This window comes from Anolis sagrei, chromosome 12 (genome assembly GCF_037176765.1).
Source record: "Anolis sagrei isolate rAnoSag1 chromosome 12, rAnoSag1.mat, whole genome shotgun sequence".
Classification (NCBI taxonomy): Eukaryota; Metazoa; Chordata; class Lepidosauria; order Squamata; family Dactyloidae; genus Anolis; species Anolis sagrei.
The window spans coordinates 1,867,913-1,880,891 of record NC_090032.1 but is presented as its reverse complement, the minus strand read 5'-3'; the positions used below and the strand labels follow the sequence as shown (position 1 = coordinate 1,880,891).

The following is a 12,979-nucleotide window of genomic DNA, read 5'->3' as shown; positions in this document are numbered from 1 at the left end:
TTCTTTCCTCCCTCCCTCCCTTCCTTCCTTTCTTCCATCATCCATCCCTTTCATCTTTCTTCCTTCCCCCTTTCCTCCCTCTCTCCCTCTTTCTCCTTCCTTCTTTTCTTCCTTTCATCCTTCCTTTTCTCTTTCCTTTATCCTTCCTTCCTTCCTTCCCTTCTTCCCTTCCAATTTTTGTCCTTCCTTCTCTTTCCTTCCTTCCTTCCTTCCTTCCATCCATCCATCCATCCATCCATCCATTATCCATCCATCGCTTTTATCCTTCCTTCCCTCTTTCCTCCCTCTCTCACTCTTTCTCCTTCCTTCCTTCCCTTTGTCCTTCCTTCTCTCCTTTATCCTTCCTTCCATCCTTCCCTTCTTCCCTTCCAATTTTGTCCTTCCTTCCTTCCCTCTCTCCCTCTTTCTCCTTCCTTCTTCCCTTCCTTCCCTTCTACCCGTTCATCCTTCCAGGGGGTTGGACTGGATGGCCTTTGGGGTGCATGTACAGGTGCATCTGCACTGTAGAATTATTGCAGTTTGATCTCACTCTAACTACCTCATTCTCCCTCCACACCCAGGTTCTGCTTTCAAGCTGCTCGCGATGCCAGGGCTGCGACTCCCTGGTGTACGACGAGGAGGTAATGGCGGGGTGGAGCTCCGACGACTCCAACCTCAACACCACGTGTCCCTTCTGCGCCCGACCCTTCGTGCCCTTCCTCAACATTGAGATCCAGGACTTCCAGCTCCCCCCCAGGTCTGCACTCTATGTAACAACAACAACAACAACACTGTATTTGCATTCTGCTCTATCTCCCCTATATACCGCCCTCTTGTGGCCACATCGATATAAATAAAAATGTCATGTTCGTTTGTGGGATTGACAGAACTCAAAAACCACTGGGGGAATTGACACCAAATTTGGACACAAGACAGCCCTCAGGCCACCGAGTGACCATCACTCATAAAAACACACACAAAAAACATATATAAACACAAATATACATATACACATGCACACATACATACATACATACACACACACACACACACACATATATATATATGCAAGCACACACATATACACCTACACACATACATATACACAATATATGTATACACATATAAACACAGAAATATACATATTCACACACATGCACACATACATACGGACACACATATATATGCAAGCACACACATATACACCTACACACATATACACATACATATACACATGTACACAATATATGTATACACATATAGACACAGAAATACACATATACATGCACACATACATATATATATATACAAGCACACACATACATATATACCTACACACATACATATACACATGTACACAATATATGTATACACATTTAAACACAGAAATATAAATATACACATGCACACATACGTACATACACACATATATATGCAAGCACACACATACATATACACCTACACACATACATATACACATGTACACAATATATGTACACACATATAAACACAGAAATATACATATACACATGCAAGCACACATGCATACAGACACACACACACATATATATGCAAGCACACACATATACACCTACACACATATACATATACACAGAAATATACACATGTACACAATATATGTATACACATATAAACACAGAAATATACATATACACATGCACACATACATATATACACACACATACATGTACACCTACACACATACATATACACATGTACACAATATATGTATACACATATAAACACAGAAATATACATATACATGCACGCATACATACATATATATATATGCAAGCACACACATACATATATACCTACACACATACATATACACATGTACACAATATATGTATACACATTTAAACACAGAAATATAAATATACACATGCACACATATGTACATACACACATATATATGCAAGCACACACATACATATACACATGTACACAATATATGTACACACATATAAACACAGAAATATACATATACACATGCAAGCACACATACATACAGACACACACACATATATATGCAAGCACACACATATACACCTACACACATATACATATACACAGAAATATACACATGTACACAATATATGTATACACATATAAACACAGAAATATACATATACACATGCACACATACATATATACACACACATACATGTACACCTACACACATACATATACACATGTACACAATATATGTATACACATATAAACACAGAAATATACATATACACATGCATGCACACATACATACACACACACATATATATGTGCAAGCACACACATATACATCTACACACATACATATACACATACATATACACATGTACACAATATATGTATACACATATAAACACAGAAATATACATATACACATGCATGCACACATAAACACACACACACACACATATATATATGCAAGCACACACATATACATATACACATACATATACACATGTACACAATATATGTATACACATATAAACACAGAAATATACACATGCATGCAAGCACACACATATACACCTACACACATACATTTATGGATACATACACATATATATACACACACAAACATACATATATACAAATATAAACAAATATATACACAGACATAAACACATTTATGCACACACAAAGCACATATCCACAGACTGGGCCACAGCAACGCATGGCAGGGGATGGCTATGTATATGTATATATGCAGCACTCAGACGTGGCCACAAGAGGTCAGTATAGAGAAAGGATAACCTATTGGCTTATAGATATGTGTGTATGCAGGACTCAGATGCAACCAGAAGAGGTCAGTATAGAGAAAGGATAACCTATTGGCTTATAGATATGTACGTATGCAGAACTCGGATGCGGCCACAAGAGGGCAATTATTTTTTGATTGCATACAATTATGTGTATCACGTTCCTATGAAAGATCAATACATTTATTGCTTCTCTCTCAGCGTTGTGGAGAATTCAGATGCCGGTTCGGTCTCCGATTGGCCGCAGGATGGCGAAGCGCCCGCCCCTGGTAGCCAGGGCCCCGTCCTGAGTGACCGCCAGCACTGCCTGTCGCTGGACGAGGCCGAGCCGGAACCCGGGCGCGAATCCCGAGCGCCCTTATGCAACGGTTTCACGGAGTCCCCGGTAAGGATGCCTTTGGGAATCTAGATAATGGTTCTAGATCGGCATTATCCTGGAGGGTGAAATTCACGGAAGAGGTGTCCATTGAAGGGAGGTCTTGTTTTCCCTCCAGGTCCCCCGGACGGTGGCGTCCCGCGTGGAGCACCTGGCCTTTGCCTACCTGAGCCCGCTGGTCCTGCGCAAGGAGCTGGAGACCCTGCTGGAGAACGAGGGAGGGGAGTTCTTCTCCCAGGCGGAGCTGGTGGACAACCACCCCATCATCTACTGGAACCTGGTCTGGTATTTCCAGCGCTTGGGACTCCCCACCAGCCTCCCCCAGCTTCTTCTGGCCTCCAAGCATGTTCAAGCCACCTCTCAGGTGAGTCCCACCACGGCCCTGAAGTTCTAGGCTTGGAGCAGGGACTTGGAGATATCATAGAACCCTAAAACTGGGCTGAAGGACCTAGAGTCATAGAGTTGACGAGACCACATGGACCATCTAGTCCAATCATAGAACCATGAAACTGGGCTGAAGGACCTAGAGTCATAGAGTTGAAGAGACCACATGGACCATCTAGTCCAATCATAGAACCATGAAACTGGGCTGAAGGACCTAGAGTCATAGAGTTGACGAGACCACATGGACCATCTAGTCCAATCATAGAACCATGAAACTGGGCTGAAGGACCTAGAGTCATAGAGTTGAAGAGACCACATGGACCATCTAGTCCAATCATAGAACCATGAAACTGGGCTGAAGGACCTAGAGTCATAGAGTTGACGAGACCACATGGACCATCTAGTCCAATCATAGAACCATGAAACTGGGCTGAAGGACCTAGAATCATAGAGTTGAAGATACTACATAGACCATCTAGTCCAATCATAGAACCATGAAACTGGGCTGAAGGACCTAGAATCATAGAGTTGAAGAGACCACATGGACCATCTAGTCCAATCATAGAACCATGAAACTGGGCTGAAGGACCTAGAGTCATAGAGTTGAAGAGACCATGTGGACCATCTAGTCCAATCATAGAACCCTAAAACTGGGCTGAAGGACCTAGAATCATAGAGTTGAAGATACTACATGGACCATCTAGTCCAATCATAGAACCATGAAACTGGGCTGAAGGACCTAGAATCATAGAGTTGAAGATACTACATGGACCATCTAGTCCAATCATAGAACCATGAAACTGGGCTGAAGGACCTAGAGTCATAGAGTTGAAGAGACCACGTGGACCATCTAGTCCAATCATAGAACCATGAAACTGGGCTGAAGGACCTAGAGTCATAGAGTTGAAGAGACCACGTGGACCATCTAGTCCAATCATAGAACCATGAAACTGGGCTGAAGGACCTAGAATTATAGAGTTGAAGAGACCACGTGGACCATCTAGTCCAATCATAGAACCATGAAACTGGGCTGAAGGACCTAGAGTCATAGAGTTGAAGAGACCACGTGGACCATCTAGTCCAATCATAGAACCATGAAACTGGGCTGAAGGACCTAGAGTCATAGTGTTGAAGAGACCACGTGGGCCATCTAGTCCAACCTCCTGCCATGCAAGGAAAGCACAATAGAAGCAACCTTGACAGATGGCCATCCAGCCTGTTTAAAATCCTTCAATAATAATAATAATAATAACAACAACAAAACAACAACAGCAAAACAACAGTAACCTATTGTTGTTGTTGTTGGAGAATCATGGAGTTGAGAGAGACCCTCTTCTGCCATGCAAGAAAACCACAATCAAAGCAACCTTGACAGATGGCCATCCAGCCTCTGTTTAAAAGCCTCCAATAATAATAATAATAATAATAATAATAATAATAATAATAATAGGTTGTTGTTGTTGTTGTTGTTATTATTGAAGAATCATGGAGTTTAGAGAGACCCTTTTCTACCATGCAGGAAAAGCACAATTAGAGCATGCCCAACAGATGGCCATCCAGCCTCTGTTTAAAAGCCTCGAATAATAATAATAATAATAATAATAATAATAATAATAATAGGATATTATTAGTAGTAGTATTAGTAGTATTGAAGAATCATGGAGTTGAGAGAGACGCTCTTCTGCCATGCAGGAAAAGCACCATCAAAGCACCCCCGACAGATGGCCATCCAGCCTCTGTTTAAAAGGCTCCAATAATAATAATAATAATAATAATAATAATAATAATAATAATAATATAATTGGTTTTTATTATTATTATTATTATTAGTAGTAGTAGTAGTATTGAAGAATCGTGTTGAGAGAGACCCTCTTCTACCATGCAGAAAAAGCACCATCAAAGCACCCCTGACAGATGACCATCCAGCCTCTGTTTAAAAGGCTTCAATAATAATAATAATATAATAATTGGTTGTTATTATTATTATTATTGTTATTATTATTATTATTATTGGAGAATCATGGAGTTGGGAGAGACCCTCTTCTGCCATGCAGGAAAAGCACAATCAGAGCATGCCCCACAGATGGCCATCCAGCCTCTGTTTAAAAGCCTCCAATAATAATATAATAATAATAATTGGTTATTTTTATTATTATTAGTAGTAGTAGTAGTATCAAAGAATCACAGAGTTGAGAGAGACCCTCTTCTGCCATGCAGAAAAAGCACCATCAAAGAATCCCCGACTGATGGCCATCCAGCCTCTTTTTAAAAACCTCCAACAACAACAATAGTAGTAATAATAATAACAATAATAATAATAATAATAATTGTTTTGTTTTTGTTGGTTGTTGTTGTTATTATTATTATTATTATTATTATTGGAGAATCATGGAGTTTTGAAGACACCCTCTTTTGCCATGCAGAAAAAATACCATCAAAGCCCCTCCCTCCCGACAGATGGCCATCCAGCCTCTGTTTCAAAGCCTCCAAGGAAGGAGCTTCCACCACACTCCCACGGCAGAGAGTTCCACTGTTGAACAGCTCTCGCGGTCAGGAAGTTCCAGTCTCCAGGGCAGTGGAAAACAAGCTTGCTTATTGATTTACGTTGGTCAACACTTCTTTCTCTCTCCGCCTTTCAGAGTCCCATCCAGGAAGGGGCCCTCGTGAGCGTGCATTTGCTCTGGGACGTCTTGACCCCGGATCCGGACAGCTTCCCCCCACTCTACGTCCTTTGGAGGTTCCACAGTGAGTGTCTGAAACCAAGTTGGGAGTGGAGCTTCCTTTTCCCACGGTTCGTGTGGTCGGGACATCCTGGTATAGCAGGCACGGGCCAACTTCGGCCCTCGAGGTGTTTTTGAGTTCAACTCCCACAATTCCTAACAGCCGTTAGGCTGTTAGGAATTGTGGGAGTTGGAGTCCAAAACACCTCGAGGGCCGAAGTTGGCCCGTGCCTGCTCTAGGATCACTACTTACTTTCTTAACGCTTTCAGACTACATGTACATTAGAACTGTATTTCAGACCACATGTACATTAGAACTGTATTTAAGACCACATGTACATTAGAACTGTATTTCTCACACACTGTAATAGGCAGACAAAGGCTTCCGGTGCCATTTTCGGTGCCGTTTGGAAGGGATTTGGGGGCCACAGGGTGCAAATATTCTTCTCCTGTCGTCCGGAAATGTTCTCAACCGCCTTGGATTTATTTTTTTCCCCGGCAGGCAACATCTCGACGCGGTTGCAGTCCTGGCGGCGGCACAACCACCCCTTCTCGCTGGCTTTCCTGGAGGCCGTGCTGAGCTCCGTGGGGCTGGGAGAGGTGCACAAGGCCATCGCCCTCTTTTTGGAGACCCTGGCCGGGCAGCCCAGCCCCATCCACATACAGAGGTACCCCTTGCTCTCCCCCCAAAACTGGAATTCACATGTATGTGTGTGTATGTGTGATGACAGGGATCATGACTGTAGATATAATCCAGCAGTTACACTACGAGGGGCGTTCATGCAAGATTTTCCCCGATCGCCTTCCTATGTTGTTGTTATTGTTACCCGCCTTTCCTCAAAACTTATGGCAGGGGATGCTGGTAACAACAACAACAACAACAACTATTATTATTATTATTATTATTATTATTATTATTACTGCAACGTAGTTAAAATATATGAAGATGATGATAACAATTGTTGTTGTTGTTACCTGCCTTTCCTCAAAACTTGTGGAAGGGGATGCTGATAATAATAGCAACAACAACAACAACAACAACAATAATAATAATAATAATAATAATTGCAACGTAGTTAAAATATATTGAGATGATGGTGATTATAGCAGTTGTTGTTGTTACCTGCCTTTCCTGAAAACTTGTGGAAGGGGATGCTGGTAACAACAACAACAATTATTATTATTATTATTATTATTATTATAGTTAAAATATATGAAGATTATGATGATGATAATAACAGTTGTTGTTGTTGATGTTGTTGGTTGTTGTTACCTGTCTTTCCTAAGAACTTGAGGCTATTATTAATAATAATATAATACTATTTTAAAATACTATTAATACTGTTGTTGTTATTAATAACAATAATAATGCAAACTGGAGGAATAATATTAAAAATAGGATTGATAATAATTATAATAACTATATATTTGTCATGCCCTGACACGACAAATAAATAAATCAAGCATAATATAATACAATATTATATTAATATTATTATTGATATTAATATTATTATAACAAACAGAATAATAACAATAGCAACTATAACTATATTATTGTAATAGTAGTAATAATAATAATAATAATAATTTGCTTGCCTATAAGACAAGAGTGCAACATAGTTAAAATAGAGGATGATGGTGATGGTGATGATGATGGTGGTGATGATGGTGGTGATGGTGATGATGATGATGGTGGTGATGGTGATGGTGATGATGGTGGTGATGGTGATGGTGATGATGATGATGGTGGTGATGATGGTGGTGATGGTGATGATGGTGATGTTGATGATGGTGGTGATGATGGTGGTGATGGTGATGATGATGATGGTGGTGATGATGGTGGTGATGGTGATGATGGTGGTGATGGTGATGGTGATGATGATGATGGTGGTGATGGTGATGGTGATGATGATGGTGGTGATGGTGGTGATGGTGATGATGATGATGATGATGGTGGTGATGATGGTGGTGATGATGGTGGTGATGGTGATGATGATGATGGTGGTGATGGTGATGATGATGATGGTGGTGATGATGGTGGTGATGGTGATGGTGATGATGGTGGTGATGGTGATGATGATGATGGTGGTGATGATGGTGGTGATGGTGATGATGGTGATGTTGATGATGGTGGTGATGATGGTGGTGATGGTGGTGATGGTGATGATGATGATGGTGGTGATGATGGTGGTGATGGTGATGATGGTGGTGATGGTGATGGTGATGATGATGATGGTGGTGATGATGGTGATGATGGTGGTGATGATGGTGGTGATGGTGATGGTGATGATGATGATGGTGGTGATGGTGATGGTGATGATGATGGTGGTGATGGTGGTGATGGTGATGATGATGATGATGATGATGGTGGTGATGATGGTGGTGATGATGGTGGTGATGGTGATGATGATGATGGTGGTGATGGTGATGATGATGATGGTGGTGATGATGGTGGTGATGGTGATGATGGTGGTGATGGTGATGGTGATGATGATGATGGTGGTGATGATGGTGGTGATGGTGATGATGGTGATGTTGATGATGGTGGTGATGATGGTGGTGATGGTGGTGATGGTGATGATGATGATGGTGGTGATGATGGTGGTGATGGTGATGATGGTGGTGATGGTGATGGTGATGATGATGATGGTGGTGATGATGGTGATGATGGTGGTGATGATGGTGGTGATGGTGATGATGATGAGGATGATGGTGGTGATGATGGTGGTGATGATGGTGGTGATGGTGATGATGATGATGATGGTGGTGATGGTGATGATGATGGTGGTGGTGATGGTGATGATGATGGTGATGATGATGGTGGTGATGATGGTGGTGATGGTGGTGATGGTGATGATGATGGTGGTGATGGTGATGGTGATGATGGTGGTGATGGTGATGGTGGTGATGATGATGGTGGTGATGGTGATGATGGTGGTGATGGTGATGGTGATATGCATGTTCTTGCTTCCTTGCGTGATGGTGGTGATGATGATGGTGATGATGATGATGATGGTGGTGGTGGTGGTGGTGGTGATGGTGGTGATGGTGATGGTGATGATGATGATGATGTTGATGATATGCATGTTCTTGCTTCCTTGCTCTTTTTTTCTCCTTTCCAGGAGCATTTACCGGGAGATCCTGTTTCTCAAGCTGGCCGCTTTGGGCAGAGACCACGTCGACTTGGGTAAGGAGAGGATGGGGGTCGGTCTCCCCGTTTCATTTTATCCTATTCTACTCTCCCCTAAACTACAAATCCCAGCGTTTCCTGGCGGAATCGTAGGGCCGTCCACACTACAAAAATTAAGAGTGCTATGATTCCACTTTGGCTGCCATGACATGATATTTGGGGAGGGGGGGAGCATGGTGGACGACCCCAAGGAGCCCTTGCTGAACTATGAATCCCTTTCCCCCCTCTCCAGCTGACTTTGACAAGAAATACAAGTCCGCCTACTCCAAGTTGGCCGGCAGCATGGGCAAGGAGTCGCTGAAGCAGCGGAGGGCTCAGCCCCCCACTTCGAAGGCCATCGACTGCCGGAAGAGCTTTGGGGCCAACCTGGAATGCTAGCCCGGAAAGTGGGGGGGGGGGCTCCCCTCATTCCCGCCACCTTCATCCGCCCACATCCTCTCTTTTGCCCCCTACAATCCCAGCAAGATAGGAAATATTCCGGGACAGAACTGGAGCTGATACCAAATTGGGGCAGGAGCCGGTCGGCCGGGATGACCCCCCCCCCCCCCCCACGATTTCTGAGGGACCCCATTTTCTTTAGAGGGCAAAACTGGAAAATAGGGAGTTGTGGGGTGAGAGGCAGCAAGACCACTCAAAGGGGGAAGGTCTCCCCACTCTCGGGTGGGGGGGGGACATTGATAATTGGTATGGCCAATCTTGCCCCCCCCCCCCAATTAATTTTCTTTGGGGGATGGAATTGGAAATGGGAAAGACCCTGGACCGGTTTGTGGGTCCCATTCCTGGAAGACAAGGGTAACTGTATGGGGAGAGATCCCGGACCAATGTGGGGGACCCCTCACTCTTTTCCCATCCCACCAAGAAAAGAGGGGTTCCATTGGCACGGTGGGCGGGTCTCAAGGACCACGTTTTGGGGAACACACCTGGGAGTAGGGCGATGATAAGGTGAGAGAGGCCATTGGGGGGCACAATGGGGAGCAGGGAATTGGTACGGCGAGAGAGGTGTAGGCCCCCCAATTCTTGGAGGGTCTCCCCGGCTTTTCCCACCAAGAAAAGAGAGTACCCCCTCTTTTTTGGGGGGAAGAGAGAATTATAGGGGAATGAATCTGTAGGTCTCCCCTCTCCTTGGAGGGTTCCCCATCTCACGGGGAAAATGGGGTCACATTGGCACCGGAGAGGGGGGTCTCGTGGACCGCATTTCGGGGTGCCGAGCTTAAGAGTAGCCCACTCCTGTCTTGACAATGCACTTTGCATGTGACACCCGGGCACGATCCCCACGACCCCGCGTGCGTCCCGTCCCCCCCGAACCCCATATGTGTGCCCCCCTTTTCTTTCCTGCGTCTCCATGGAATGTATGTCCCTTTTTGGTGGATGTCTCATCCGTTCGTTCACCCGTCCATCCGACGGCAACCGAAATCCATCCGGGTTCAATTTGGGAGAAGAGAGAGCCCCATAGAAAGCGGGGTGTCCCCCCCTCTTCCTGTGACAACCCCCCCCCCATACACACACATACACACACAAACATTGTTGCCAAGTTGGATTCTATTTTTACCGTCCGTGTTTCGAGGGGAAGAAGGAGAAAAGCTGTTTTATAATTTATTTATTATTTTCCGCGTCCGTCCCACCCTTTTCGGCGGTGCAGAACGGACCGGATTCTGCCGTGCCCGAAACCCACCCATCCAGCATGGCTGACAAAAGGGAGTTTTGGGAATTGTTATCCCTTCAAAAACAAAAAAAAATGAGCTCTGGAAGAGGGTTTGACCTTGCTCCTCCCTCTCTCTTCATTGCGTTCGTGCCTCTTTGGGCCAGCCCCCCAACTCGTTGCAGAGACTGTTTTGCCCCCCATTTCTTTGGTGACGAAGCGTAAAACGGGAAAGAAAGGGGTCGTGCGGTTTAACACAAACACACTTGGTCTCCTCAGGGCTCGAATTGTGCAATACGGAGTCAACCTCCATCACGCCTCTCTTCCATTTGTTGTATCGTTCTTTCCTTTTTCCCCCCGTTCGTTTCGTTCCTTTGTTCGTCCGTTCGTTTCTGACGTTCCCGGTTCTGTAAATAAAGATGCTTCTGTATTTTCCATTCCCGAGTCTCGGCTGTGTTTCGTGTCCACAAACGGAGGAATCGAGGGAGTATCGGTGCCATTTGCTGGCCAACTTTCTCGTCATCCAATTAGCTGACTTCAGACAGTTGTTTCTACTTCGGTAGCGGCTCGAATGCAACGGAGAAGAGCCAAGAGGAAGAGACAAATGGCGTCTTCTATATTGATACCCCACTGTTATCAGATCATTAATTCAGTGTCCGTCCTCCTAGTCTCTTACAACATCTTCCTTGTCTGTTCCACACATGCTTCATAATGCTCCACAACTTTTCACAGCTAGCAGCACAGACATTTTGAACTTGCGCAATCTATATATATATAAATGCTCTGTGCGTCACGAGTACCTTAAAAACAAAAGAACCAATGAACGAAATCACACCAAATTTGGCAACAAAACGTCTCACAACCCAAGGAGTGACCATCACTCAAAAAATGATGGTTTTGTCATTTGGGAGTTGTAGTTGCTGGGATTTATAGTTCACCTACAATCAAAGAGCATTCTGAACTCCACCAACGATGGAATTGAACCAAACTTGGCACACAGAACTTCCATGACCAACAAAAAATACTGGAAGGGTTTGGTAGGCATTGACCTTGAGTTTGAGAGTTGTAGTTCACCTACATCCAGAGAGCACTGTGGATTCAAACAATGATGGATCTGGACCAAACTTGGCACAAGTACTCGGTACACCCAAATATGAACACAGATGGAGTTTGGGGGAAATCAACCTTGACATTTGGAAATTGTAGTTGCTGGGATTTATAGTTCACCTACAATCAAAGAGCATTCTGAACCCCACCAACGATGGAATTGAACCAAACCTGCAACACAGTTCTCCCATGACCAACAGAAAATACTGGAAGGGTTTGGTGGGCACTGACCTTGAGTTTGAGAGTTGTAGTTCACCTACATCCAGAGAGCACAGTGGACTCAAACGATGATGGATCTGGACCAAACTTGACACAAATATTCCATATGCCCAAATACGAACACAGATGGAGTTTGGAGGAAATAGACTTTGACATTTGGGATTTGTAGTTACTGGGATTTATAGTTCACAATTAAAGAGCATTCTGAAACTCACAAACGACAGAAATGGGACAAACTTCCCATACAGAACCCCCATGACCAACAGAAAATACTTAAGGCCATCCAAGGCCATTTCCCAGATCAACAGACTGGGCCACAGCAACAGGTGGCAGGGGACAGCTAGTATATTAATAAATAGTTATTTTATTAAATATTTATATCAAATATGAAAAATAAATATAACATTATTTAATATAAATATATTACAATATTAAATATACATTTCTATTATATTAATAAATATTAATAAATATTTTATATGATAGAATTAAATATTTATATTTCATATTAAATAAATATTACAAATTAAAATACTTAAATATTAATATAAATAAATATTGAAAAGAAATATA

At 43.2% G+C, this 12,979-nt stretch overlaps 1 protein-coding gene across 2 annotated transcripts in view; it reads left to right on the top strand.

Annotated features, from left to right (window-relative positions):
* DENND4B (DENN domain containing 4B) overlaps positions 1 to 11,517 on the top strand; it is a 58,874-nt gene extending 47,357 nt beyond the window's left edge. For both annotated transcript variants that reach the window (XM_060757990.2, XM_060757991.2), the window contains exons 22-28: positions 561 to 736; positions 2,970 to 3,153; positions 3,263 to 3,508; positions 6,168 to 6,273; positions 6,751 to 6,916; positions 9,374 to 9,438; positions 9,674 to 11,517. In XM_060757990.2, the coding sequence (XP_060613973.2) occupies positions 561 to 736; positions 2,970 to 3,153; positions 3,263 to 3,508; positions 6,168 to 6,273; positions 6,751 to 6,916; positions 9,374 to 9,438; positions 9,674 to 9,819 (1,089 nt within the window). In that variant the 3' untranslated portion in view covers positions 9,820 to 11,517. The remainder of the gene's footprint in view (positions 1 to 560; positions 737 to 2,969; positions 3,154 to 3,262; positions 3,509 to 6,167; positions 6,274 to 6,750; positions 6,917 to 9,373; positions 9,439 to 9,673) is intronic.
* Positions 11,518 to 12,979: the final 1,462 nt, after the last annotated feature.